The following is a 27,957-nucleotide window of genomic DNA, read 5'->3' on the forward strand; positions in this document are numbered from 1 at the left end:
CGACAGGTGTACAACATGGCGGCGCCCACGAGTCCAGGCGTGATCTAATACCCAGGGGCCAGTGAGAAGGATGTGGTGCGCGGTGCTCAGGTCGGTCAGAGCCGTCCGTGTGGTGGCTGAGAGCAAAGGGGCAGGTCAGTGATGGCGCGCCGTGATGACGTCCCTCCTGTCAGGGAGCTGCACCAACAAGCTTGTAGAGAGCGCTGGGACCTGTAGTTCTGCAGCAGCAAGTTACCTTGGTCTTTGCTGTGTGTGCCTGACATGCTTATTACACTATACAACGATTAGGACTGCAACATGTCAGACTCCCAGCATGTCCGGTCAGCCTGCAACCAGGTGCTGGATTGTCAAAATCTGAGGTGTCCTCATCTTTGTGCTCCTTAGCAAGCAGACTGTGACTGTAACATGACCTCTCTGACTTCCTTGCCCTTGGACATTCACCATATTTTCCAAGGGATTTTTTTATAGGGGGTTGTCCTGTTTTTTTTTTTTTCCCATGCCTTTCATGGTGTGTTTTTGTTTGTCTTTGGGCTGAGCAATTTCAGGGCCATAAGTAAAATTGCTGTGGGGGTGCACAACCTAAGGGGTTATCGAAGACCTATACAAAGACCTAGACCACTTGCACAGAATACAAAATGACATCGCTGTGAACCTGTCACCGTCCTGAAGACTAAGTTGGTAGGAGCTTAGCTTCAGTCCAGAAGACAAACTCCCTTAAAGGGGTTATCAAAGACCTATAATAATAAATAAAATGGCCGCAGTCTTATTACACACAAAGCCTGTCCTAATCACACAGGAGGACAAGTTACTTCACAACACTGAGCTAACGAGCCGCCTCATCCTCTTCTACTACTCGTCAGGGATTATATTCCTGAATACAGTTTAATATGGTCTTCAGCTGAATATCTATAGGAATGGAGTTCATGAGGAGACAAGCAGCACTTGTATGCGGTCTCCATTACCACAGTCTACACTTCATGTCTCCTCATGAACTCCATTCTTACAGAGATTGAGTTGAAAATCTTATTATCTGTATTCATAATCCCTGACAAGTAGGAGAGGAGGATGAGGCAGCGCTTTATCTCAGTGTTGTGAAGTAACTTGTCCTGCTGTGTGACAGCAGCCATTTTATTTTCCTAACGATTGCTCCCCAGACAATACAAGCCATTATAACTAAAGAAAGGTATTTGAGAATATATTTATAATAAAGTAATATTTAAGTATTTTCATTTTCTTAGTTCCCAGAGAACCCCCTTTAATTTCTGCCATAGATTTTACTCTTTTGTGTAGCTTTGACTAGTTTTATTTCTCTAATATGTTTCGTGTTCCTTTTTATTTTCACAGGAACTGCCATACTGTTAAGGAAGAGAGAGCATCAAAGGGTTAATAGATTAGCCGCATGTCTATATGGAAAAGACTCTGCTATTGGAACCCTGTTGGGGGTGAACAAGCATGAGTCCACCAGTGAACTTCTCAGCCCACAGGCCCCAGCTATCTCCTTCAATAAAGGTGAATATGTCCATGGAACAGTTGTATCGCCGAACGCTTCTTCAACCGACGCCTATCTCTCCCAACTTCCCCATACACATAAACACTCAGTTCATCAGGCAGCTATCTCTCCTGACTCACACACATATGTGCACAGTTCATCTGACAACTTTCTCTCCCATCACCTTCATACAAATATAAATGCTTGGACCGGCAGATCGCTATCTCTCCCATCACCTCCATACAAATATAAATGCTTGGACCAGCAGATCGCTATCTCTCCCATCACCTCCATACAAATATAAATTCTCGGACCATCAGATCGCTATCTCTCCCATCACCTCCATACAAATATAAATGCTCGGACCGGCAGATCGCTATCTCTCCCATCACCGCTATTCATATAAATGCTCGGACCATCAGATCGCTATCTCTCCCATCACCTCCATACAAATATAAATGCTCGGACCGGCAGATCGCTATGTCTCCCATCACCGCTATTCATATAAATGCTCGGACCGGTAGATCGCTATGTCTCCCATCACCGCTATTCATATAAATTCTCGGACCATCAGATCGCTATCTCTTCCATCACCGCTATTCATATAAATTCTCGGACCATCAGATCGCTATCTCTCCCATCACCTCCATACACATAAATGCTTGGCCCGGCAGATCACTATCTCGCCCATCACCTCCATACAAATATAAATGCTTGGCCCGGCAGATTGCTATGTCTCCCATCACCGCTATTCATATAAATGCTCGGACCATCAGATCGCTATCTCTCTACCATCACCTCCATTCATATAAATGCTCAGTTTGGTGGAGCATGTTTGTGTTTTCAATGGGGAGAGAGGAGAAAGCCACTGCCAGATGCCTCTGGTGGGGTGTTATCTTCCCGGAGGAAAAAAAGGATTACAATTCAAAGTACCCCATCCTTTTTCTCCCCCTGAATCATCCTTCATGGGAGAATCAGGAGTTCCCCGTACACAATAGACTTTTGTCCAAACCTGCCAAGAGCAGCGAGCTTGGCCCAAAAAAAAAAACTATACCGTAATGTGTATGGGGTTTTTAAGGGATTGTTCTGCAGTAGACACTTATCTCCTATCCATAATGGAACAGGGATCCAGACACCCTTGTTTCTCCTCATGGGACAGCTGCAATGAGGAGCAGTTTGAATGGAGCTGCAGTACAAGCTTACCCCTTGCCACTAGTGTCTGTGGAGCGAACGGAAACAGCTGAGAGCTCTATCTCCAGGAGTCCCATAGACTTTGAGCTGAGTGGCACCGAGCATGCTAGGAGACAGCTCCATTCAAAGTTCTCCTCGCTGTGGTTTTGTAGTGAGGACATACGGGGGGCTAGGGACCCTGTTTTAGTGATTGGTGGGAACGCCCCACAATCAGCTGTTTATCACCTGTCTTTTAATCCCTTTTAAGTGTGCAATATGCATCAGATCTGTCTGGTGAATGAGCATTCGGATCACTACTATTCCTTCTTACTTCACCATAAGTTCGGTCATTTCAATGGGTGGATTGGATAAAGGCACCAGCAGAGCACTCTGGCAACAACCTATCTTCTACAGGAACAAGGATCTTACTTTTCTCCAAGATCTGCCACTGTGGAGGAGTTATTCAGGGCAGCCCCCATACACATTAGATGGTCTGCCAATCCAACCAAAATCCTCGGCTAACTGTCATCTAAGCCATATGGCCAGCTTTACAAATATTGCATCAACCTTAACCATTTATGTCTTTTCCCCATTTTCTGCCGTTCAGACTAAATACATTTCTCTCTCTTTGTAGATGATCAAGACCGTTTATTAAAGCATGCTCCTGACCAGCCAGAGAACCCAAAAGTCCTAAAACTTGCTATTATAGGAGCTCCCAATGCAGGGAAATCAACTTTATCCAATCAGCTTCTGGGCAGAAAGGTAAAGAGCATCACACAAGACTTATATTCAAGATATACATCATGTTCTGTACGACGTTATGCTAAGAATTTCACATTTCATCAAGAAGTTCCCAGGCCTTAGAACAGCATGAGACTATAGATGTTACAGTACATCAAGGGTCTGCAACCTTTGGCATATCAGCTGCTCTAAAACTACAACTTCCAGCATGGACCCTTGCTCAGTTGTTCTCAGAACTCCCATAGAAGTGACTGTAGAATGCTGGGAGTTGTAGTTTCACAACAACTGGAGTGTTATAGGCTTCTTTTCCTTGCTGTACATCATAACTCATAGTATTTGTCCCAGCTGCTGCAGAATCTCTTCTTTGAAAGAAAAGAGAGGGTTTGATGGAAAACATTGACTGATCTATATAGCCTTGTTTTTTTTCCTCCTGATTGGCTCTGGTGCAGCTGGGTAGTGTATTGTCTGGTTCTGCAGCAGCTGAAACAGCTTATAATATGAACTACAGCTGCTGCAGAACCTCCTTGTTAAGAGAAGAGGGAGCTTGATGTGTTAGTTACAGAGCACAGTTCTCCAGCTTTTTCAGAAGCATGCATGAGGAACCTCTGAGGAGCGGCATAGGCCAAACCAGAGAAGCGTCCTAGAAGGAGAAGTAAAGCGCCTAGTGGTGCAGTATCACGGTCAGGTAGCGGAGCACAAGATCTATAGAATTATGTCATTTTATCTTCATATTAGGCAACATGCATATGCGACAATATGTATTTTTCAGTCTACAAACCACAGATCTGCAAAATACGGATAGCAGCCGATCGCGTCCCACACTTTCCTCCGTCCTTATTATAGAAATACCTATTCTTGTCCGCAAAACAGATTAGGACATGTTCTATAATTTGCGGAATGGCTGTATGGACGCGGACAGCACACAGATGAGATCCGTGTGCTGTCCGCATGTTTTTATAGAAATGAATAGGCCAGAAAAAGTGCGACTGACCAAAAATACTGTCATGTGCATGAGGCCTTATACTAATTAAAGGGAACCTGTCACCGGGATTTTGGGTATAGAGCTGAGGACATGGGCTGCTAGATGGCCGCTAGCACATCCGCAATACCCAGTCCCCATAGCTCTGTGTGCTTTTATTGTGTAAAAAAAACGATTTGATACATATGTAAATTACCCTGAGATGAGTCCTGTCCCTGACTCATCTCATGTACAGGACTCATCTCAGGTTAATTTGCATATGTATCAAATCAGTTTTTTTACACAATAAAAGCACACCGAGCTATGGGGACTGGGTATTGCGGATGTGCTAGCGGCCATCTAGCAACCCATGTCCTCAGCTCTATACCCAAAATCCCGGTGACAGGTTCCCTTTAAAGGGGTTTTCCAACTCGCAGGAGCTCCGGTGCCGTCTCAACACAGCTGATCGTCTGGGGTCCCGGGTGTCAGACCCCCACCGATCAGATACTGATGACCTTTCCAGAGGCTAGGTCATCAGTATTAAAATGTTGGAAAACCCATTAAATGGTAACAGACAATGCATGAAGATTTTCACCAGATAAAATACTCTTGTGTGTCTAGGTTTTTCCTGTATCCAGTAAAGTGCACACCACACGCTGCAAAGCACAAGGTATTCTCACAGAAGGAGACACCCAGATGGTAAGTACATGTCGAGTACCTCAAACTTGAATAACTTTGTGAAGCCAGTGTTAGACTTCCTTAAACCCTACACTGTGCAGCAGTGGGCTCTATTTGATAGCTCTCCAGCTGTTACAGAACTACAACTCCCAGCAAGTTGAGGACTGTAGTTTTGTATCAAGATACAGTACTACACTATGTGAAATGAAGTTGCTGGATCCCAGATTGCAGATGACTAGACCAAGTTAAATGGGTTGTCCCAGTTAAAAAGCTAATTTGGGTAAGACATGGCAAGATATTAAAGTAATAACAGAACTTACACTGCCTCCATTCCTCTTTCCTGCCACTCCAGTCCAGTGTTTTCATGACTGCAGCGTTGACATGCCTGTATGCTGTGTGTGACTGCTGCAGCCAATCACTGGTCTTGTGCTGTATCCTGCTGAGACCAAGGATAGGCTGCAGTGGTTCTGTGCAATATACAGGATGTCGTAGCTGCAGTGATCGGACCGTTGCCGCTGGAGTGGTGGTAAGTATAAACGTTCTATTATTATTTTAGTACATTTCCATGCCAAGTCTGACAGCAGTTTTACGCTAGCAAGTAGATTACAGCTTTAAATTCTGTAGGACTAGGCAAAAATGTTGACTACATCTCAATCTGTTTGACATATCAGTAGTGATATATTTGCATGGTTTGCCTGATAGACTTGAGATGTGCCTTCTTTATTCATTATGATATGCTGTCCATTTCACTGCATTCCTGTCCTAACAGTTCTTGTGTGGATGTGAGACTGTAGTACTGTATGTTCTTTTGTACTATGTGGCGCTAGGAAATATTTTAGGACAGCTTCACACGGTGATGTTAAATCACAATTAACTATAGTGAATGTGGTCCAGCTGCGACCTGCAACCTTAAGCAAATGCAACTCGACAGTTGTGACAAAACCAAACCTTTTGGTTTTCAACGCTACAAAATTCACTATCATTAGTTGTGATTGCAGCATGTCATTAAAATTGTAATGTCACACAGCTACAAGTTGCAGTGTGGCCCTTGAAGGAGTCAACCCTTGATTCGGGTAAAAAATTAAAATCGGACATCATGAAAGCTGGAACAAGCCCTGTAGTTCACCTCCAGAGATTTGCCCATTTATTGTTCCAGTTGCTCTGCTACATTTATTTCAGGCTGGTAGTTGAGGAAGTGTGTCCATTCTTGGGGAGCATGTCCTTTCTGCTGCAGCTCTCTCCCTGTGACTGTCTCAGCCACTCAGCCGGTGGCAGTTGAAGGATAGAACTGAGCATGTGTGACCACCTCAGTGAGGCGGCGGGAGAAATACTGAAAAGAACAAACAGCAGGTGGCGCTATGAAGATAGCTTTTATTGAGTAACTCAGTGGCTATACTAAATGATTAATTGCACAAAATTATTCAGATCTAGGTGTTGGTTTAAAAAAATGTGTAATACTTTTCATGGGACAACCCCTTTAAATAGAAGTGGTCTTTTTCTGTTTAGATCCTCCTGGATACTCCTGGTATGGTCAATTCTATAAGAGCTGGAAGGTGAGCTGCCTGTTTGTCTGGATTGGGCCTTGTGATTCTTTTATGTCTGTGTTTCATGGCTCAGAAATGGCTTAAATAGTTCTGGACAATTAAAACGTCACATTTATGGCAGAAAGATGCGACTTTTTGTCAAAAAGACGCATTTATGAAAAGAAAACCAACCCGTCGTGGGAACATGTGATGGGTAAGTATTCAAACAGGAGGCAGTTATTTTTATCTAATATATGAATGGGATAAACAACAGGGTTTTGTCAATAATTGACATACAACAAAAACGAAACAATAACAAAAACATCCCGAGACAAAAGTCGCAATTTACCACTGGAAATGTCGCAAATATGCTTCAAAAGCCGCATTTTAGTGCCAATGCTGTTAAAATGTCGCAAATAGAGAGAAATAGGCAGATAACCAAGTTTATATTTGGAAAAAAGTCGCATTTTTCAAAGTGGTTTGCGCCTTGATACATGAGGTGAAGTGAGTCGTCACTTTTCACTTGTAATCTGTACTTTTTTGGCGCAAGTTACGCCATTATTGATAAATGTTCCCCAAAGTGTCTTGTAGAAATCCTGCAGGTTTTCTTCTGATACGTTCTATTTTGGTTGTCTACTAAAGGTTTGGCGAGGGGAAAAAAAGTCGCAAAAAATCACAAATATGTGCCACATGCTGACGGGCAGCTATTTTAGAACTTTCATTTAGCTGTAAAAACACAGGCGAGTCACCTGTATCATGTGACTTACATTAAAGCCAATGGAGTAAAAGTCAGAATGTCTGGATTTTTGCAACTATTTCGTGGCAGTGTGTCGCGTGACGCATGCCCTTGACCATCATTACATGAAGTTTTGCGCAACTTTCCTGTCACGTGAAGCATGTCGTTTTGTAGTCTAAGCCTAATGGGTAGAAATTTTGACCATCTTTGTGTCCTACTGAAGACAGAGCCGAGGGAGGAGGCTCCTGCTGCATCCAGTTGTCTTACAGGCAGACACAAGATAGTGGGGGATAGCTGCTATTCTGGGACACAAGGATAACTGTTTCTCAGTTAGGCAAACACAAGGATAATAAAGGACACGTGGGGTCATTTATCAAACTGGTGTAAAGTAGAACTGGCTTAGTTGCCCATAGCAACCAATCAGATTCCACCTTTCATTTTTGACAGCTCCTTAGGAAAATGAAAGGTGAAATTTGATATCTGATTAGTTGCTATGGGCAACTAGGCCAGTTCTACTTTACACCAGTTTGATAAATGACCCCCATAGTTCTGAGATTTATTTTTTATGAGTATTTTTTGTTTAGTGTTCCTTTATGGACCATGTAGTTTGGTGCAGCAAATGTGATGAAGCAGTATTTTGGGTGCTGGCTTTACATGGCATTGTGCTTTGCATGTTCTAAAACTATGGCTTGTCTATAGTCACTTCAGTGATTGTGTAGCCTCCACTCTTGGTTTTGGTGCACAGAGATGAGCTATAAGGCCTCATGCAGGCGACCGTAGTTTCGGTCTGCACCCAATCCGCTTTTTTTGCAGATTGAATGTGGACCTATTAATTTCAATGGGGCTGCAAAAGATGCAGACAGCACACCGTGTGTTGTCCGCATCCGTATGTCCGTTCTGCGACCCCTGCAAAATATAACGGAACATGTCCTATACTGGTCTGTTTTGCGGACAAGAATAGGCATTTGTAACATGTTGCTGGGCCTGCGAAAGTTCAGGATGCGCATGGCCGTGTTTTGCAGACCGCAAGAGCAGATGTGGTCGTGTGCATAAAGCCTAAGGGAAAGATCTGCACTTGTCCTGTATATTTGACCCACGCTTGGTTTTGGCTCACAGGTGACCATATCACTGAAGTGTGAACTAGGCATAAGACTATCACACAGCAATTTATAGAAACATGTTTTACGCAATCTGCCTTTTATATCGAGTCCGCTAATATTCATTACAGTGCTCGTCCTTCTTTGTTTCCTTTCATACTATGTCTGTGGGGATCTCGGAGCTGAATGTTTAGGCTTGCGTTTTCTGTACCGTCACCCACTTGATTTTCGCAAGTAGCAGGGTTTCTAACTTAGCAAAAGATCAATGACACATTTACATGGATCAATGGGGTTTGTCAGTGCTAGCTTAAGGGCCTCGCTTCACACAGGCAATCGATGTAGTGAGGGGATGTAGATAATGCCACATTACTCGTGCTTTAAAGAACCAATAAACATAATAAATCACCATGTAAAAAAAATCAGATATTGGTTCCCAGGATTGAAAAGCGTTCCATTCTTAATATGCTTCCTATGTAGCTGTATTTCAATGGGAACTGTGGTTTGTAAATGGTAATTATTCATTAATCATTCAGAGTTTGTAATGGAACATATTTCACAGAAATTTCAAAGGCAATGCTAAGCATTAAACATTGGCTCAAATATGTTGGGGCTCTTAAAGGAGTTTTCCAGGAATAAAAAAAAATGAAAATACTTAAATATATTTTTTTATAAATATCACAAATACCTTTCATTACTTAGAATGGCTTGTTTTGACTAGGGAGCAATCATTAGGAGAAATAAAATGGCCGCCGTCCTATCGGTACACACAAAACCTGTCCTAATCACACAGGAGGACAAGTTACTTCACCACAATGAGCCATAGAGCTGCCTTATCCTCCTCTCTGCTATGATTCCTAAAAGCAGGATCCTGAATACAGGTGAATCTCTGTGGGAATGGAGATGATGAGGAGACATGAGAGGAGGTGAGGATGCGGCTAATGAGCAGCAGCAGCAGCACTTGTTTACAGTCTCCATTACCACAGCAACACATTACCACAGCCTGTCCTGTCCGTCCTCTGTGTACTTCATGTCTCCTCATGAACTCCATTCCCCATGAACTAAAATATAAATTAATTTTCTTAATTCCCGGAGAACCTCTTCTTTCATTTTTTTTTTTTTTTTTTTTTTTTTTTTTTTTTTTTTTTATGAGCATAAAAATACACAAGTCATATAAAGTACACACAACGGTATGTACCATACAGAAATCACAAACATAGTCCGTACATGTCAAGTTGGTCAGTCAGATCACCAAATACACAGTGCCATACACAATATTATGATTACATACAGTGCGTTCAAATAAAGACATAAGTTCACAATCGTCTCGATACTTCAGCCAATGAATTAGAAAGATCCTGCCTAGAATACATCGACTGCGGTGAAGAACACTATCTGTCCCATACTTTAGTAAACTTTGAGACGCATTCCCCTGTTTTTATATACAATACTTTCGTATGGAATAATGGCATTTACTAAGTCTTTCCACTGATTCAATGTAGGACCTCTCTCCCCCATCCACCGAATTGCTACAGCTTTTCGTGCCAAAAACAAAGTCTCCCTCAAAAATATTCTCTCATAATGATCCCACAACTCATCATCCAAAGATACATAGTTTGGGACCCACAGAGAACCTCTTTAATAATATCTGTAAAGAAAAACGAGCTTTCTCAATTCTGAGTGACTGTACAAGAATTCTCTGGGAATAAATATGTAACTGAATCAACATCTGGTAATTATACCCAGCATGGGGTCAAAGTTATTGATTCCATTATCCTAATTGGAGTCAGTAGGTGTTAATGACCTCCCAGAAAAAGGTGTCAAGACAGCATTGTATGTGGCAGACAACACCTTTGACCCCATCCTGGGTATAATTACCAGATGTTTATTCAGTTCCATATTTATTCCCAGAGAATTCTTGTACAGTCACTCAGATTTGAGAAAGCTCGTTGGAAGAACGAGTGAAACGTTTTCAAGAAATCTACAGTACGTCCAGTTGCCTTGATTTATTCTTTACAGATATATACCATGACCTGGATAAATGAGAACCTTCACAGACTCTTTAATAATAGAGGTCACAGCTACTCAGAAACCATCACATGAGTGTGAACAGAGCCTAACAGATCCAATGTAAGGTTAAATATATATAACCTGGTTAGAAAAGCAGAATATAGTATGGAAACGGAAAGATATTTGTCTACTATTTCCTTAGATGACTGATACAGAGCGTGCATTTGTACTGAATAACGAGAGCGGTGTAAACTCCAGACTCCTAGTTTAGCGTCTTATCTCATCGAAAATAAAATGATCAAGCGTGTTGAAATGTAATAGCTCAATCCTCATATAGCTGACTTTTTTTTTTGTGTTTAGGCATAAACTGGAGAAAACCTTTCAGGAGGATCCCTGGCAGTCAGTGAAGTTGGCTGATGTAGGTAAGGTCTCTTCGTCACCCTTTTCCTTGGAGGCGATTTTTAATTCAAAGCTGTAAAAATTCCTCTCTGCTGTGCACTCTTCACTTTCCAAGTCTTGCCTGCTCTCTGTGTCTCTCTTTCTCTTTCTCTCTCACATACTGGATGATGTGCTGATCTCTAATGCTCTCTCTTGTGCAGTGTTGGTTTTAGTGGATGTGTCAGATAAGTGGATGAGGAAATCTTTGCACTCCGAAGTGCTCAAGTGTCTAGCCAAGAACTCCCACATCCCCAGCATTCTTGTGCTGAACAAGGTAAGACCACAAAACGTATGCACTTTGCTAATCTCAGTCGTGTTTTTAGATTCTCTTAGTGCTAGAGTGCTGTGTAGACCGTCTCCTGCTCATTTACATATTGTAATATATAAAGTTTATTAGGCCATCAATCTTGCTGTATGCATTCTCAATATAAGTGAGCAAATGAGAAACAGATCAATTGCATCTGAAGCACTCATCACTTTTCACTACTCTTGACCTATTTCCTAAGAAGCTTGTGTACATTGCGGGTGCATTTAGAATAATTGCTATGCTTATGCTGCAATATCTGCACAAGAGTTGAGAAGCTGGCTGGTAAGTGATGGTCCATGCTATCAGTCTGCTGCCATGGTTTCTAATGCACACTGACTAGACCACAGAATCTTAATACCGTACTTTAGTCGTCTAATAATGTGGAAATGTTGATAATTCAGCACACTGCTGTATAATTAATTAATTTGACAAAATCAAAAACATGGAGAAGTGTTTACAACACGTTTCAAGAATATTTGATAATCTGGCACCCTTCAAAGCCACTGAATGTGACATAAATTTCTGATAAATGCTGGTGCCACCTCTGTACCAATCTGTAGAGCGTGGTTCCCCTAATACGCACCCCTCCGGGGGAGGTAGCCGCTGCATCTAGGCGTAGAGTGTATGGAGGTGAATGTACACGTCTTTCTTCATTGACTTATATGGGAGTTAGTGGAGGAAGCATTCCCGAAGTGGATGGAGTGAATGACGCATTTGCTTGGCCACGTCTCCACTCGTTTTTCGTCCGGATGCGGCGGCTGCCAGCCACCTGACCAGGTGGATCACTGGACCCAGAGGTGGGATCTGCATCTATTAGACTTTCATGGCATAGCCTGTGGATACGCCTTAAGGCCTCTTGCCTACAAACGTAAGGGGCCCATGCTGTGGACTGCAAATTGCGGTCCGCAGTGCCTGGGCACCGTCCGTGGGGCAGCAGCATACGGATCGCAGACCCCATTCACTTGAATGGGGTCTGCGATCCGTCCGTTCTGCAAAAGGATAGAACAAGTTCTATCTTTTTGCGGTACTGAAGCACAGAACGGAAAACCACAGAAGCACTCCGTCGTGCTTCCGTGGGGTTCCGTTCCGTTCAGCACTGCATCAAGTGAATGGGACAGCATCCGTGATGCGGAATGCGCACGGCTGGTGACCCGTGTATTGTGGAACCACCGTATGCAGTCCACAGCACGGGCACGGAGCACTTACATTCGTGTGCAAGAGGCCTAACTATGTATGAAATATCCCTTTAATGATGGATTAAAGAAAATATTTGTCATCAAGTTCATGTTACCAAAAGCCGAGGGCAGCATGAAATTCTGATGAGCTCTCTGATCAGAGCCGGCATCGTTTTACTATAAAATACTGCAGGGTTTCAGATAGAATGTAGTTTCATAACTAGGCAGGCACATGCCCTGGACTCTGCTCCCCGTGCCTACCTCATTTTTAAATTATGGGGCACATTTATTAAGATGGGCATTTTAGAGGCTGGTCTTAATAAAGGCCCTCCATAACGTCGGCGCATCCAGTACCAGTTCTAAATGTAAGACATCTTCTGAGCTGTCTTACATTTATACCATTTTCTACACCTAAAACAGACGTAGAAAATGATGAATCAGACGGGTGTGCTGGCCCTTCCCTGCCCACGCCACGGCCACAATTTTAGACCTGGCATGAGCGGGGAGAAGTCGTAGATAGCGGCGCAGCTAACCGTTGCGTCGCCATCTGCATCTAAAATACGCCTAATTTGGGCGTATTTCAGATTAGTAAATAACCCTCTATATTTTGAAGGAAACACTGCATTGTTTCATAGTAAAGCAGAGAACCCGGCTTCGCACGGGTATATTTCGTCTATTTCATTTAATGTTTGTGTGTGTCTCTAAAAGATATAGACAGTATCCACTATAACATTGACATCTACAGCCCCCGCCCTTTTAACAGTGACCTCCACAGCGGCCGCCCCTTTATTAGTGACCTCTACAGTACCCCATCTCGCTAACAGCGATTTCTACAATAATCCGCCACCTTAACTGTGACCTCCACAGAGCTCCTCAACACCCCGCCCCCTTAACACTGACCTCTATAGCAGATCGTCCCTTTAACTGTGACCTCCACCGTTCCCTGTCCCCTTTAATGGTGACTTCCACAGCATCCCGCCCCTTTAACGGTGACCTCCACAGCATCCCGCCCCTTTAACGGTGATTTCCTCAACACCCCGTCCCCTTAACAGAGGCCTCTACAGCAGCCTGCCCCTAGGGTGGCCAGAGGTCCGGTTTTAGGCCAGACAGTCTGGCTTTCATACTACCTGTCCTCCGTCCGGCGCAGGGCCTGGACGGACACAAGGATGTCCTTTTGAACAGCTCACTCTCGGACAACAGCACTGTGTTGTCTGAGCGTGAGCTGCAGGAAGAAATTCACCCTTCCTCCCACCCCTGCAGCTGACAGAAGTTGATTTTTGCCTTCATTTTTTTCAGTCCCCATCGGCTGTGGGGTGAGGGGACGTGGCCTAACCGGGTCAGGGGCGTGGCTGGGTTTTTAAATACGTGTTTTGAGGGTGGCCTGATTGGCCACCAGAAACAAAATTGTAGACCTGCACCAGGCTGGGGAGACTGAAACTGCTATAGGCAAGCAGCTTGGTGTGAAGAAATCAACTGTGGGAGCAATTGTTACAAAATGGAAGACATACAAGACCACTGATAATCTCCCTCCATCTGGGGCTCCTTGCAAAATCTCACCCCGTGGGGTCAAAATGATCACAAGAACGGTGAGCAAAAATCCCAGAACCACACGGGGGGGACGTAGTGAGCTGGGACCAAAGTAACAAAGGCTTCTATCAGTAACGCACTACGCCGCCATGGACTCAAATCCTACAGTGCCAGACGTGTCCCCCTGCTTAAGCCAGCACATGTCCGGGCCCATCTGAAGTTTGCTAGAGAGCATTTGGAGGCCCGGGAGTTCATGGATTCCCTTCTGGTACGGTTGGGTTACTGACGCAAGATTTGGCCGCGTGGTTGCGCTCCCGCACGTGATCTCGTAATACCTCGTGGGATTTTGCCGCCATGTTAGAAAATGCCATCTAACGCCATGCTCGATTTATGGGACATATCCGCAGATCACAGGTGAATGACTTCATTGATGATAAGGAGTGAGTGGTTATATTGAAGAGGGTATATATAGTATGAGACCAGGTCAGATAGACATGCCCCCAGAAGAAGCGAGGCGAAGCGTACGCTGGGGTTTTCCTGCCCGCTCCAGCTCGTGGTCGGTATGTCCCAGTTGTTTCACTGTCCTTTTTTCTTGTACCTTCCCCCTATGTATTCAGTTTTATTTTGATTAGGAGAGGGGGGATTCTTCTAACATTTTGTGGATGATGATGTCTGGGTCCGATTACCTCCCCACTATATACTGATAATCTAGATAATGTGATTGAATGTGGAGGAGTGGATTCAGACATCATCTATTAGTGATTTGGATATAGGCACTGACCAGGGATTTTGTTCATATATATTGTTGACAATTGTACATTCGAAATAAAGTGTGATTAGATATGAGGATCTAGAGCTTGGGGGGGGGGGGGGAGATATCACTCTCACAACATCTATCTTTGTTGTTTTTATTGATCGTCCCTGATATTTATATCTGTATATCTTTATGGAGATAACCTAATAAAGATGTTTTTTTTATTTTTATTATATGTGTGGTGTTTTTGAATTGGGTTTCAGAGTGGAGACCCAGTCCTAAAACCTTCCCGGACACCTGATGTACCCGTGTGCCAAATTTTGTGATTGTAAATGCGACGGTGCGGATTCCTTTAGCGGACCTACACACATACTCTCAGCTTTATATATTAGAAATATATACATATTATACACACAGAGTAGAAATGCTCCATACTATATATAGTATAGTGGGTTTCCGGATGTTCGACATTGATGGTCTGACTAGGCCTTCAGTATTTGATTTGGTAGGGGTCTGATGCCTGGCACCCCCGCTCTTCAGCTGTTTAAGGAGGCAGTGACACTCCAGTGAGTGCTGCTGTCTCCCCTGGGCCAGTGACGTCGCGTTCATTGATCACATGGCCTATTTCCAGCCCAGTCCTATTCAAGTGAATCATATTCAAGTGCGGCCACTATACAATCTACGGTGATGTGTTAGGTAAGGCTACTTTCACACTAGCGTTCAGAGCGGATCCGTCTGAGACGGATCCGCTCATATAATGCAGACGGTGGCTCCGTTCAGAACGGATCCGTCTGCATTATATTGTAAAAAAAATTCTAAGTGTGAAAGTAGCCTGAGCGGATCCGTCCAGACTTTTACATTGAAAGTCAATGGGGGACGGATCCGTTTGAAGATTGAGCCATAGTGTGTCATCTTCAAACGGATCCGTCCCCATTGACTTACATTGTAAGTCTGGATGGATCCGCACACCTCCGCACGGCCAGGCGGACACCCGAACGCTGCAAGCAGCGTTCAGGTGTCCGCCTGCTGAGCGGAGCGGAGGCTGAACGCTGCCAGACTGATGCATTCTGAGCGGATCCGCGTCCACTCAGAATGCATAAGTGCAGGACGGATGCGTTCGGGGCCGCTTGTGAGCCCCCTTCAAACGGAGCTCACAAGCGGACACCCGAACGCTAGTGTCAAAGTAGCCTAACCTGTGAGGAGGCTGCAGCCATGACTGGAGCGCCGCAGGCTCTTCAAACAGCTGGCCAGCAAGGGCGCTGTGTGTCGGACCCTTACTAATCGGCTATTGATGACCGATCCTGAAGATACTCAATCAGTATCCAACTCCTGGCAAACCCCTATAACAACTATGTCTGTTAGGCCTCATGCACACAGCCGTTGTTTTTGTCTGCATCCAAGCCGCAGTTTTTGCGGCTTGGATGCGGACCCGTTCACTTCAATGGGGCTGCAAAAGATGCGGACAGCACTCCGTGTGCTTTCTGCATCCGTTATCTGCAAAAAATATATAACCTGCCCTCTTCTTGTCTGCGTTTTGCGGACAAGAATAGGCAGTTATATTAATGGCTGTATGTGCCGTTCCGCAAACTGCGGAACACACACGGACGCCATCCATGTTTTGCGGATGCAGAATTTCTGGACCGCAAAACACCCAACGGTCGTGTGCATGAGGCCTTAATGAGAGAGCCGGCTGACAACCAAAGCTCTGTGAAAATTGTCATAACTTCTCCCATGGGCAGCTGTGTTTGTGCTCACACCATTTATATTGCATTTGTTGTATTTTAGGTTGATTTATTAAAGCAAAAAAGTAGTTTGCTGGAAGTCACTGGTAAACTGACTGAAGGGATGGTGAAAGGGAGAAAAGCTGTGATCAAATCTAGTAAAAAGACATCAGACAGAAGTGTTCAACCAGATGAAGAGAGCGCCTCCGTACTGAAAAAAGAGACCAGAGATCAGCCCGAGGGGCATAGAGAGCTCTCGGGGGTTAATCCTAAGGATGGAGGTCATCAGGACAAGACCGGGTGGCCTCATTTTCAGGAGGTGTTTATGCTTTCAGCCTTAGAAGGAGATGAAGTGGAGACGCTGAAGGTAAGTCTGGGTATCAAACCAATATGATCATGGTATTGATGGTATATAATGATGATATTGGATGACTGTACACAATACGGTTTCTTCCAGCTCTGTCATAGAGGACTTTTTGTTCTTCCTCTAGATGTCCTGTGTATCTATATGAGATTGACAGGGGAGGGGGGTATAAAGTCTCTGATGGACCCTCTTCATGCTTACCATTAGACAATAATGTAGTAAGGATGCATTGTCACAGTCCCATTGGTCAGGGGCCGCACAGTGCGCTATGGCATGCCAAAATTTGTGCATGTGTGTTCATAAGTTCCAAAATATGACTGCCTTCATATTGCTTCATAGATGAGACCTATCAGAATAATTCCTCATTCACACGTCGGTGTTTGGTCAGTGATTTCCATCAGTGATTTTGAGCCAAAACCAGGTGCGGCTCTAAACACACAACAGGTGCGCAGCTTTCCCTTATAACTTATGTCTGTGGAGGCTCCAATCCTGGTCTTGGCTCACAATCACCGATGGAAATCACTGACCAAAACACTGACGTGTGAATGAGGCTTAAAGGGGTATTCCTATCTCAGACAATGGGGGCATATCGCTAGCATATGCCCCCATTGTCTGATAGGTGCAGGTTCCACCTCTGCGACCCGCACCTACATCAAGAACAGATCCCTGAAAGATGGGGAAGGCACCCAGTGCATATGGGGCCGCCAAAAATAGCTGAGCACTGGCTCAGCTATTTCTGTCGGCCCCATAGAAATGAATGGTAGTGGTGGCCACGCAAGCGCTGTGCACTCCCATTCACTTCTATGGGGAGAACACTTGGCGGTGGCTGGACCCCAGGAAACCCGGGGTCCTCTGGCCACCACCTTCCCTGCTCCATTCTCAGTGTAGGTGCGGGTCCCAGAGGTGGGACCCGCACCTATTGCACAATGGGGCATATCCTAGCGATATGCCCCCATTGTCTGAGATGGGAAAAGTAAAAGTTAAAAATGCCATGCAGCATACATGATTGCCTGAAGTTACTGATGACACTGCTCTACTGAGGGATTATGAATTGAGCTTGCACTCTCTGATTTCTGGGTGTATATGGGGACTTTGATGTTGATGGATCAATATAAAGTTCTTAAGTCAAGACTTCCCTTGAAATCAAGTCATGCTTTTCTCAGAATCTCTAAGTGGCGCAGTCTCAGGCTTCAGGCTGGTAGTTTAAAATTATATCTCTGCATGGGAGAAATTATAACGAAAAACAATGATATTATCATTTAAAAAACCTGCTCCTGTGTCTAGCTATTGCTGTTACATTCTTGTTATAGTGCCCCCTGCTGTTTCTTTTATTTAATCTTAGTGCTCGGTACCTCCTCTCCACAGCTTGGATCCTGCAGTGGTGGAGTGGAAGTCAGTCAGTAAAAATTGGCGCAGTTAGAAGCCGCTTTTTATCACTAGATCGAGTCATAATAGGTGGATATTGAGAGAGAGAATTAACAAGAACACCAGGAGGCGCCATAAGACGTAGGCGTAGGTAGCACAAATATGTAGAAACGTAGTTTTAAATGATTCCAGTACTATATTTTACATAATCTAACGGAAAGTAGGAGGAGGAGGAGGACATAGTTTATGCAGGGCACCCCCTTTAATTCTCACTGGTAGGTCTCTTTAACTGGTTAACAATCGTGTTGAGCGAGCTTCTGTTTTCAAGTTCGGCGTACAAGGTTTCGGGTTATCTAAGAATTCCGTTATTGATTCCGCTACCACGAACCATAACTTATGGTCCGTGGTAGCGGAATCCATAACGGAATATTTAGATAAACCAAACCTTGTACGCCAAACTTGAAAACAGAAGCTCGCTCAACACTAGTAACCTTGAAGGGAATCTGTCACCAGCTGTTTCCATAGACCCAGCAGTGGTTCACCTGTTTTTCTGCTTTTGATCTGTGGCCTTTGGTGCAGTGAGGGCCAGGGCCGGTCATAACCCGGCATCCCCGGGCAAGTGCCGGGGCCCAATGCTCCTGGGGGGGCCCACTGAGCTGCTATGAGCACTTCCATCAATACAGATGGGAGCTCTCACTGCTGTCATTTCAGTTACGCAGTACCCCTTTGGTGGGGCCCTCTGAGCTGCAGAGACTCAGAACACGCCCCCTCTACACAGGAAACATGCTGCCTGAGGAGAGAGACCGGAGGGCTGGAGCTGTGAGTGAGTCTGCAGTCTGCACTGTGACTGTTTCTTGTCTGTGGGACAGAAGGGGGGGGGGGGGGACTCTCCGATCGGCTGCTGCTTCATTCTATTTAGTTGTATTACTGTTTCATTAAGCAGTTTGCCTCCATGATACCTGCCCCCCCCCCCACATCTGCCCCCCCCCCCCCATATCCTGTCCTATCTTATCCTCATGGGGCCCCTGCTGTCTCCTTTCCTCCCTCATGCATCCAGAGCTCCTGTTTCACCCTCCTATCTCCTGTTGCTGCCCTGCACAGACCTCCTGCCCCTACTTCTTGTATGAATCCCCCTCAGAGCCCCTTCAACCTACTTGCTGTGTCCACCCCTCCTGTCCATCCAGGGCCCCTGTCTCACTCCTCTGCCTCTCATTATGGTGGCGTATGAACCGCATTCACCATAAGGACCTTCTAACGTCACAGGGTCATGTGACTGTGCCCCCCACCCCGTACTGTGCCCACTTATACCCTGCATTCTGCCCTCTTACCACACCATGTGCAGTGCCCGTAGTCATTCCCTGTACTGTGCCCTCTTATACCCTTTTATCCGGTCACTGTATGGTGGTTTTATCATTGTATGGCGGTGTTATCACTATATGGCGGTGGTATCCAATAAATGCATGGCCATAACTGTATCCCCTTCCCTGCCCACGCCATCCTTTTTTAGACCTGGCATGAGCGGGAAAAGATACAGATTGTGGTGCTAAGGACCTTTGTGCCACAATCTGTGTCAGAAATACGCCTAAGGCTACTTTCACACCTGCGTTTAGGTGCGGATTCGTCTGGTATCTGCACAGACGGATCCGCACCTATAATGCAAACGCTTACATCCGTTCAGAACGGATACGTTTGCATGATGATGCAAACGGATCCGTTAAGACTTTACATTGAAAGTCAATGGGGGACGGACCCATTTGAAAATTGAGCCAAATTGTGTCAACTTCAAACGGATCCGTCCCCATTGACTTACATTGTAAGTCTGGACGGATCCGTTTGCCTCCGCACGGCCAGGCGGACACCCGAACGCTTCAAGCAGCGTTCGGGTGTCCGCTTGCTGAGAGGAGCTGAGGACAAACGCTGCCAGACTGATGCATTCTGAGCGGATCCGCGTCCACTCAGAATGCATTGGGGCAGTACGGATGCGTTCGGGGCCGCTTGTGAGAGCCTTCAAACGGAACTCACAAGCGGAGCCCCGAACGCTAGTGTGAAAGTAGCCTAACATAGACGTATTTCTATATAATAAATGACCCCCTAATTGTATTATTATTCGGGGGTAGGGCTAATATCTTTATAGTATATAGATTCTAGTGTATTATACTGGGCCCTGTATTTCCCAGTAGAAAATGATCCTTGGGAAACACAGTCCTCACCCCTGACCACCAGGACCAGGCAGCGCTCTGTCAGTACATGGCGGCCTCCCCTCTCCGCCACGCTGCTCCGCTGTGTACTGGTGCTTATTCTGACACTGGGGCTGGGTTCACATCCCATTTGTGCCATCCATTTAATGTATACCAAAAATATATGCGTTACCAGATGCCTCAGACTGATGCCGTACAGTGGCGTCCGTTCACCATACAGTTCCATTGTAAAAAAACATATACGTTAACGTATGCATTTTTTACTTGACTCTGCAGGATACAAAAACGTGGAGTGCTGCACATTTGTATACATCAAACCGATAGGAAAAACGTGATGGGGGGGGGAGGGGCGTACTAAAATTTGCTGTGGGGCCCTGTCAGTTCTAGCTACATCACTGCACATCTCCTTCTCTCCTCCAGGCCTGGCTCACTGCTGCAGTGGGCCGGAGGAGAGAAGGAGCGCAGGGAGCTGCGGTTAGTGAATGACAGGACCACCAGCTCCCCTGCTCTCCAGCAATGATAGGTATGTGAGGGGGCCACTGGGGGGTCATTCACCACACTGTGAGGGCCCCTTACACAGTATAATGACTTCCAGTGCCCCCCATTTAGTATAATGATCCCCATTGACCCTCCACTTAGCATAATGACCACCAGAGCCCCCATTAAATATAATAACCCCTCGTGCCCCCTCCATACAGTATAACCCCCAGTGTGGGGGCGATTGGGGGTCATTATTCTGAATGGAGGGTCACTGTGGGGTCATTATACTGTGAGGGCCCTTTACATAGTATAATGACCCCCCAGTGTCCCCCATTTAGTATAATGACCCCCAGAGCCCCCTCCATACAGTATTCCCCCAGTGGGGGCTACTGGGGGTCATTATTCTGAATGGGTGCGACTGGGGGTTATTATTCTGAATGCAGGGCCACAGGTGGTCATAATACAGGGGGGGGGGGGGATTGGGGGTTCATTATACTGTGTGAAGGGCCACTAGTAGTCATTATACTGTGTGAAGGGCCACTAGTAGTCATTATACTGTATAGGGGCCACTGGGGGTCATTATACCGTGTAGGAGCCACAGGGGGACATGTCAATGTAAAATAATGCCTCATGGGGGCCCACTGGGATTTATCGCCCAAGGGCCCACATGAACCTGGAGCCGGCCCTGGTGAGGGCATCACTATTGATCTTGTTGCACCTAAGCTCCGCTCATTTCTGTGGCCAGAGCCTCCCTCGCCACTGCCTGGCCCTGACAATCAAAGCAGTGAGGGAAGGGCTGGCCATAGAAAGAGCGGTGTTTGGTTGCAACAAGAGCAATGGTGATGCCCTTATTGCACCAAATACTTTTTTCTGAATATGTAAATAAGACATCATAACTCGGGAATGGAGCCTCAGATCAACAAAAAAAAAATTGTGTTTGAATCAGGTGAACCACAGCTATGTGTCTGTGCAGATTCCCTTTTAAATTGGTTGTCCCATGGAAACAAGTTATCCTGTATCCAAAGCATAGGGGATAAGTTTGCATGGAGCGACGTGTGCGCACTTCCGTTCCATTCAGCTCAGCTATCTCCAGCAGTTACATAGAGTTGAATCCATTTAAAGGGGGAGTATATGTCCCCTTTCTTGTGATTGGCAGAGACCCCAGCAGTTGGACCCCTGCCTATCAGACACTTATCCCCTATCTTAATGGGACAACCCCTTTAATTCCTAGAAGTGTATGTGGATTTGGACTGACTGCTACTTTCACACTAGCGTTCGATCGGATCCGTTCTGAACGGATCCGATCATAATAATGCAGACGGAGGCTCCGTTCAGAACGGATCCGTCTGCATTATTTTCGCATATAACAGCTAAGTGTGAAAATAGCCTCGTACGGATCCGTCCAGACTTTCAATGTAAAGTCAATGGGGGACGGATCCGCCTGAAGATTGAGCCATATTGTGGCATCTTCAAACGGATCCGTCCCCATTGACTTACATTGTAAGTCTGGACGGATCCGCACGGCCAGGCGGACACCCGAACGCTGCAAGCAGCGTTCAGCTGTCCGCCTGTCCGTGCGGAGGCGAGCGGAGCGGAGGCTGAACGCCGCCAGACTGATGCAGTCTGAGCGGATCCGCTCCATTCAGACTGCATCAGGGCTGGACGGCTGCGTTCGGGTCCGCTCGTGAGCCCCTTCAAACGGAGCTCACGAGCGGACCGACGAACGCTAGTGTGAAAGTAGCCTAAGCATAACAAGTAGAGTAAACCTGTCTTTCTCTAATTTTAGAAATATCTGCTGACTCTTGCCAAGCCTGGAGAATGGGAATATCACAGCAAGGTTGTGACCACTCAGGCACCACAGGAAATTTGCAATAATATAATCAGAGAGAAACTTCTTGAATACTTGCCCCAGGAAATTCCTTACAATATTACACAGGTACATCATTCAACAAATGGTCTTTGTGGCTTTTCCACAGGTGTAATCTATATTGAATTTCTTTTAAAGGGATGTAATAGTGAAACTCGCTGACCATTGAAGGGCATCTGTCAGCGGATTTGTCCCTATGACACTGGCTGACCTGTTACATGTGCACTTGGCAGCTGAAGGCATCTGTGTTGGTCCCATGTTCGTATGTGCCCGCATTGCTGAGAAAAATGATGTTTTAATATATGCAAATAGCCATGGGGGTGCTGCCGTTACTCCTAGAGGCTCCACCTTTCTCTGCAACTACCGCGCCCTCTCCACTTTTATTGATGGGGCCAGGCATTGAAAATATCAGAACACCTGGCCCTGTCAATTAAAGTGCAGGGTGCGCAGCAGTTGCAGAGAGAGCAGAGCCTCTAGGTGTAATGGCAACGCCCCTGTTGCTCCTAGAGGCTCATTTGCATCTATTAAAACTTATTTTTAAGTGCACATGTAACAGGTCAGCCAGTGTCATAGGAACAAATCTGCTGACAGATGTCCTTTTAACATTCAGGTCCAGAGCACTGGTCTCAGATCGCTACTACAGGAGAAGACATTGGGTTGTACGTCCTGCAAGACTCATCCATACTGGTTGTTTTGTATAGACAAACATATAACCATTTGGACAAACCTATGATACTACTTCCTGCAGGGGTAGTATCCAAGATCTCTTGGCATTTGTTCACATCTGTATCAGAGGCTCCATGAAAAAAGCCAGTAAAATGCTGGGCCCCCTGGCGGAAGTGGGGTCCATCCAGTTATGTGCCAGGACTCCCGTCATTTTCGTTGTTCTGCACCTAGGATGGAGAAGAACAGCTGCTGGAAATGGAGCATTATATTGCAACTATTCAAATGAATAAAACGGCATGGGTTTACTTCAGGGAGATCATGTCAAATTAATCTTAAAGATTTTTTTTTTTTTGATTGGGTGACTAAAATAATAGATGGAGGAGGTGCAGTAGACATCGCTTATCTAGACCTTAGTAAGGCTTTTGATACTGTTCCACATAGAAGGCTTATGAATAAACTGCAGTCTTTGGGCTTGGACTCCCATATTGTTGAATGGATTAGGCAGTGGCTGAGGGACAGACAACAGAGGGTTGTAGTCAATGGAGTATATTCAGACCATGGTCTTGTTACCAGTGGGGTACCTCAGGGATCTGTTCTGGGACCCATATTGTTTAATATCTTTATCAGCGAAATTGCAGAAGGCCTCGATGGTAAGGTGTGTCTTTTTGCTGATGACACAAAGATTTGTAACATGGTTGATGTTCCTGGAGGGATACACCAAATGGAAAAGGACTTAGGAAAACTAGAGAAATGGTCAAAAATCTGGCAACTAAAATTTAATGTTGATAAGTGCAAGATAATGCACCTGGGACGTAAAAACCCAAGAGCAGAATATAAAATCAGTGATACAGTCCTAACCTCAGTATCTGAGGAAAGGGATTTAGGGGTCATTATTTCAGAAGACTTAAAGGTAGGCAGACAATGTCACAGAGCAGCAGGAAATGCTAGCAGAATGTTTGGGTGTATAGGGAGAGGCATTACCAGTAGAAAGTGGAAGGTGCTCATGCCGCTCTACAGAGCACTAGTGAGACCTCATTTGGAGTATTGTGCGCAGTACTGGAGACCATATCTCCAGAAGGATATCGATACTTTAGAGAGAGTTCAGAGAAGAGCTACTAAACTGGTACATGGATTGTAGGATAAAACTTACCAGGAAAGATTAAAGGACCTTAACATGTATAGCTTGGAAGAAAGACGAAACAGAGGGGATATGATAGAAACTTTTAAATACATAAAGGGAATCAACAAGGTAAAAGAGGAGAGAATATTTAAAAGACGAAAAACTGCTACAAGAGGACATAGTTTTAAATTAGAGGGGCAAAGGTTTAAAAGTAATATTAGGAAGTATTACTTTACTGAGAGAGTAGTGGATGCATGGAATAGCCTTCCTGCAGAAGTAGTAGCTGCAAATACAGTGAAGGAGTTTAAGCATGCATGGGATAGGCATAAGGCCATCCTTCATATAAGATAGGGCCAGGGGCTATCCATAGTATTCAGTATATTGGGCAGACTAGATGGGCCAAATGGTTCTTATCTGCCGACACATTCTATGTTTCTAAATTGAAGGGGTTTTATGAAACTTTAACTGATGACCTATCATCTAGATAGCTCATCAGTATCTGATGAGTGGGGGTCTGACACCTGGGAAGCCCGCCAATCAGCTGTTTGAGAAGGTATCTTCACTCCTGCAAGTGCCGCGGCCTACTCCTTGCTCACTAAGCACAGCGCTGTACATTGTATAGCGGCTGTGCTTGGTATCACAGCTCAGCCCCATTCAAGTGGAGCTGCACCTAGGCCATGTGACCTATGAGTATGAGAAGGCCACAGCACTTACAAGAGTGCCAGTGCCTATTCAAATAGCTGAGCTGCGAGGGGTTCCAGGTTTCGGACCCCCACTGATTAGATACTGATGGTCATCAGTTAAAATCTCATAAAACCCCATAAAAGCTGAGCTGTGATTGATTGCTATGGGCAACAAAGGCTGATCTTTTTTCTTTTGAACACTTTTATAAACCTGCACCCATATACTTTCTGCGGATCAGTCTTGAAAAGCTGAGCAGAGCGGAAGAAAGCCAAAGGGACAGAGCAATTCTAGAAGCAATAAAAAAAATTTCAACAAAGGTTTAGTAATGCATTCAGGGGGACAACAGATGACATCACATTATCATATGTAAGGTATAATGGGAGTTTTAAGCACTAACCATTTTGGTTAGGTTACCCTGTTCATGGTAGTATGCATCACATACCAGAAATCTATTTTCTTGGTTGTCAATTATACTATATACACGTACACAGTCAATTGCTATGTTGGTTGTAAGATCTGACCTTGGAACTTATCTTCTTTACCATGTAATCACAGGTCAATGAATTTTGGGAGGAAGGTTCTGGCGGCGAACTGGTTATTAAGCAGACTTTGCTAGTGCCTAAGGAAAACCATGTGGTGAGTATCTTAGCAAAATGTTATCACTGGCAAATCTAATGCAAATTACATTTGTCTCGAGGAAAAAGTTAATACAAAGCACTTACTAATGTATTGGGATTGTCTATATTGCCTCCTTTGCTGGCTGGATTAATTTTTCCTGCAAGAAAATTTAGACTAGCACATCCATAGTCACAGGTGCACATCCATAAAGCTAGTATGCAGACAGCAAACAAAAACGTATGGTAGCACACCATTACACATGCAAACAATAGAACTAAAGATTGGGGATTATTCTGTATTAAAGTGGTATAATACCTGCTATACATAAAAAACGGAAGCTCTTTGCGTACATTTTTGATCAAATGTTTGTCGGGCCCATCTATCAATATCAAGGTGGCTTCCGCAGATGGGTACCTAACACTAACAGTGTTCCATCAAATTATACACTGCTCGTTTCCATTGTTATGACCACCCTGCAATCCAGCAGAGGTGGAAGTGCTTGCACACTATAGGAAAAAACACCGCCCGGGTTTGTGGGAGCTCACATAGTCACGCATGCACAGCAGCCCCTATCCCAGCCACCTCGTATCTGGCTGTAACCCCTGCATAGGAGCAGTGTATAACGTGATGGAAAAATGAATCAAGCCAGCAAAGGAGGCAATATGGACAATCACAATACATTAGTAAGTGCCTTGTATTAAAGGAGTTGTCCGGGTTCAGAGCTCAATTTTCACCCAGGCAGCCGCCCTGATGTTGGCATCGGAGCATCTCATGCTCCGATGCGCTCCTTTGCCCTGCGCTAGATCGCGCAGGGCACGGGCTCTTTTGTTTACAATAACACACTGCCGGGCGGAAGCTTCCACCCGGCAGTGTGTTCGGTGGCGTCACCGGCTCTGATGGCTGTGCTTTAACGCTACCCTAGCCGTTTTACAGTGATGTCATAGGGCTTCCTGGCAGCCCCGTGGAGAGCCCAGTATGTCACCGGAACGCCGTAAAAAATTGCGCAGGGCAAAGAAGAGCATCGGAGCATGAACTGCTCCGATGCTCAAGTCAGGGGGGCTCCCTGGGTAAAAATGGCGGTATGTCCGCGTTCAGCTCTGAACACAGACAATCCCTTTAACTTTGTCTACATGATAAATGCCGCTTGCTGAAGTGACACAACTCCTTTAACAATCCAAGGCACCTCTGATATAAAGCTGGCCTGTGTGCTGACGCATTCATTGTGCAGCTGGTAATAACATGGATATTTGTCTTTACATAGAAACTTCTCATTGGCCCTAGTGGGGAGCTGATCAGCAGGATTGCAAAGGAAGCCGGGTGCGATCTAATGAATGCTTTCCTGTGTGATGTCCGGCTGCAGCTCGCAGTGAAGTATAGGAAGAGATAGCAGCCAGATGTCTCATTTAAAAGCATAAACTGGTTGCTGCTGTTTTGGATTGGACTGCCAAATGGTTTTAGCAATGTTCAGAAGAAAATATACCGTAACCAATGGTTCATAATGATTGATTTAATGTTCTTTAAGGGGACGTTCTGAGCAGATGACCAAATAGCTTTCCACAAATCTACATGTGCATCATTTCCTGTAGGATTTGGAATGAAATCTCAATGACTTTGTCCTAGGAAAAAGTGGGACAGGGTATGGTGCAAAATGAGCATTACTTACCTGTTGAATGCCCACTGCTTCCGCTAAAGTAACGTGGACTACACATGACGTCCGTAGCCAATCGCTAGTCTCTATCTTTGTTATAAACCTGTTATAAAGGTCTTCATATAATCAGCAATAGTGAAGCCATCATAGGGCACGCCAACACCGGTGTGTGTGTGTCTGGACAGTGACTATTGATCTAAGGCCCTGGTTACATTACGTTTCTGAAAGGTATCTTTAAAACGGGATGCAACTGCACTGCTTTCTCCTGCTGCCATACAGAAGAAAAACAGGATCCATCTTCAAATATTATTTTTTTTTGTTATCTAGAAACTTCCACTTTTGTCCATGGATGTGTCTGGTATTGCAGTTGATTCCCATTCAACTGAATGTGAATAAGCTGTAATACCACTCCTAACCCATGGCCACCAGTGCACTGTATCTACACTAAAGTGCACATTTTTTTTTAATTTATTTTTATAAATCTTGTTCAGTCCTTTTAATATTGATCTTTTCAACACCCCTCCCCCCCCCCCCAAAAAATTTTTTAAATAATTATTTTTGACCTAATAAATGAGCACTGACACTAGAGCTGCAGCTATCGATTATTTTAGTAATCAAGTATTCTA

General features: G+C 45.0%; 1 protein-coding gene across 2 annotated transcripts; it reads left to right on the forward strand.

Annotated features, from left to right (window-relative positions):
* Positions 1-27,866, forward strand: ERAL1 (Era like 12S mitochondrial rRNA chaperone 1). 2 transcript variants are annotated; one of them, XM_044286821.1, is made up of 11 exons: positions 1-134; positions 1,345-1,509; positions 3,294-3,421; positions 4,980-5,057; positions 6,543-6,589; positions 10,760-10,821; positions 10,999-11,111; positions 16,386-16,688; positions 22,515-22,664; positions 25,621-25,701; positions 26,945-27,866. In XM_044286821.1, exons 1-11 carry the CDS (start codon positions 71-73, stop codon positions 27,068-27,070), a joined length of 1,317 nt encoding a protein of 438 aa, XP_044142756.1. In that variant the 5' UTR covers positions 1-70; the 3' UTR covers positions 27,071-27,866. The 2 variants fall into 2 exon arrangements, with proteins under 2 accessions (XP_044142756.1, XP_044142757.1); XM_044286822.1 differs by lacking the exons at positions 25,621-25,701; positions 26,945-27,866 and adding an exon at positions 23,206-23,476.
* The last annotated feature ends 91 nt before the right edge of the window (positions 27,867-27,957 follow it).

Source organism: Bufo gargarizans, chromosome 3, assembly GCF_014858855.1.
Source record: "Bufo gargarizans isolate SCDJY-AF-19 chromosome 3, ASM1485885v1, whole genome shotgun sequence".
Lineage (NCBI taxonomy): Eukaryota > Metazoa > Chordata > Amphibia > Anura > Bufonidae > Bufo > Bufo gargarizans.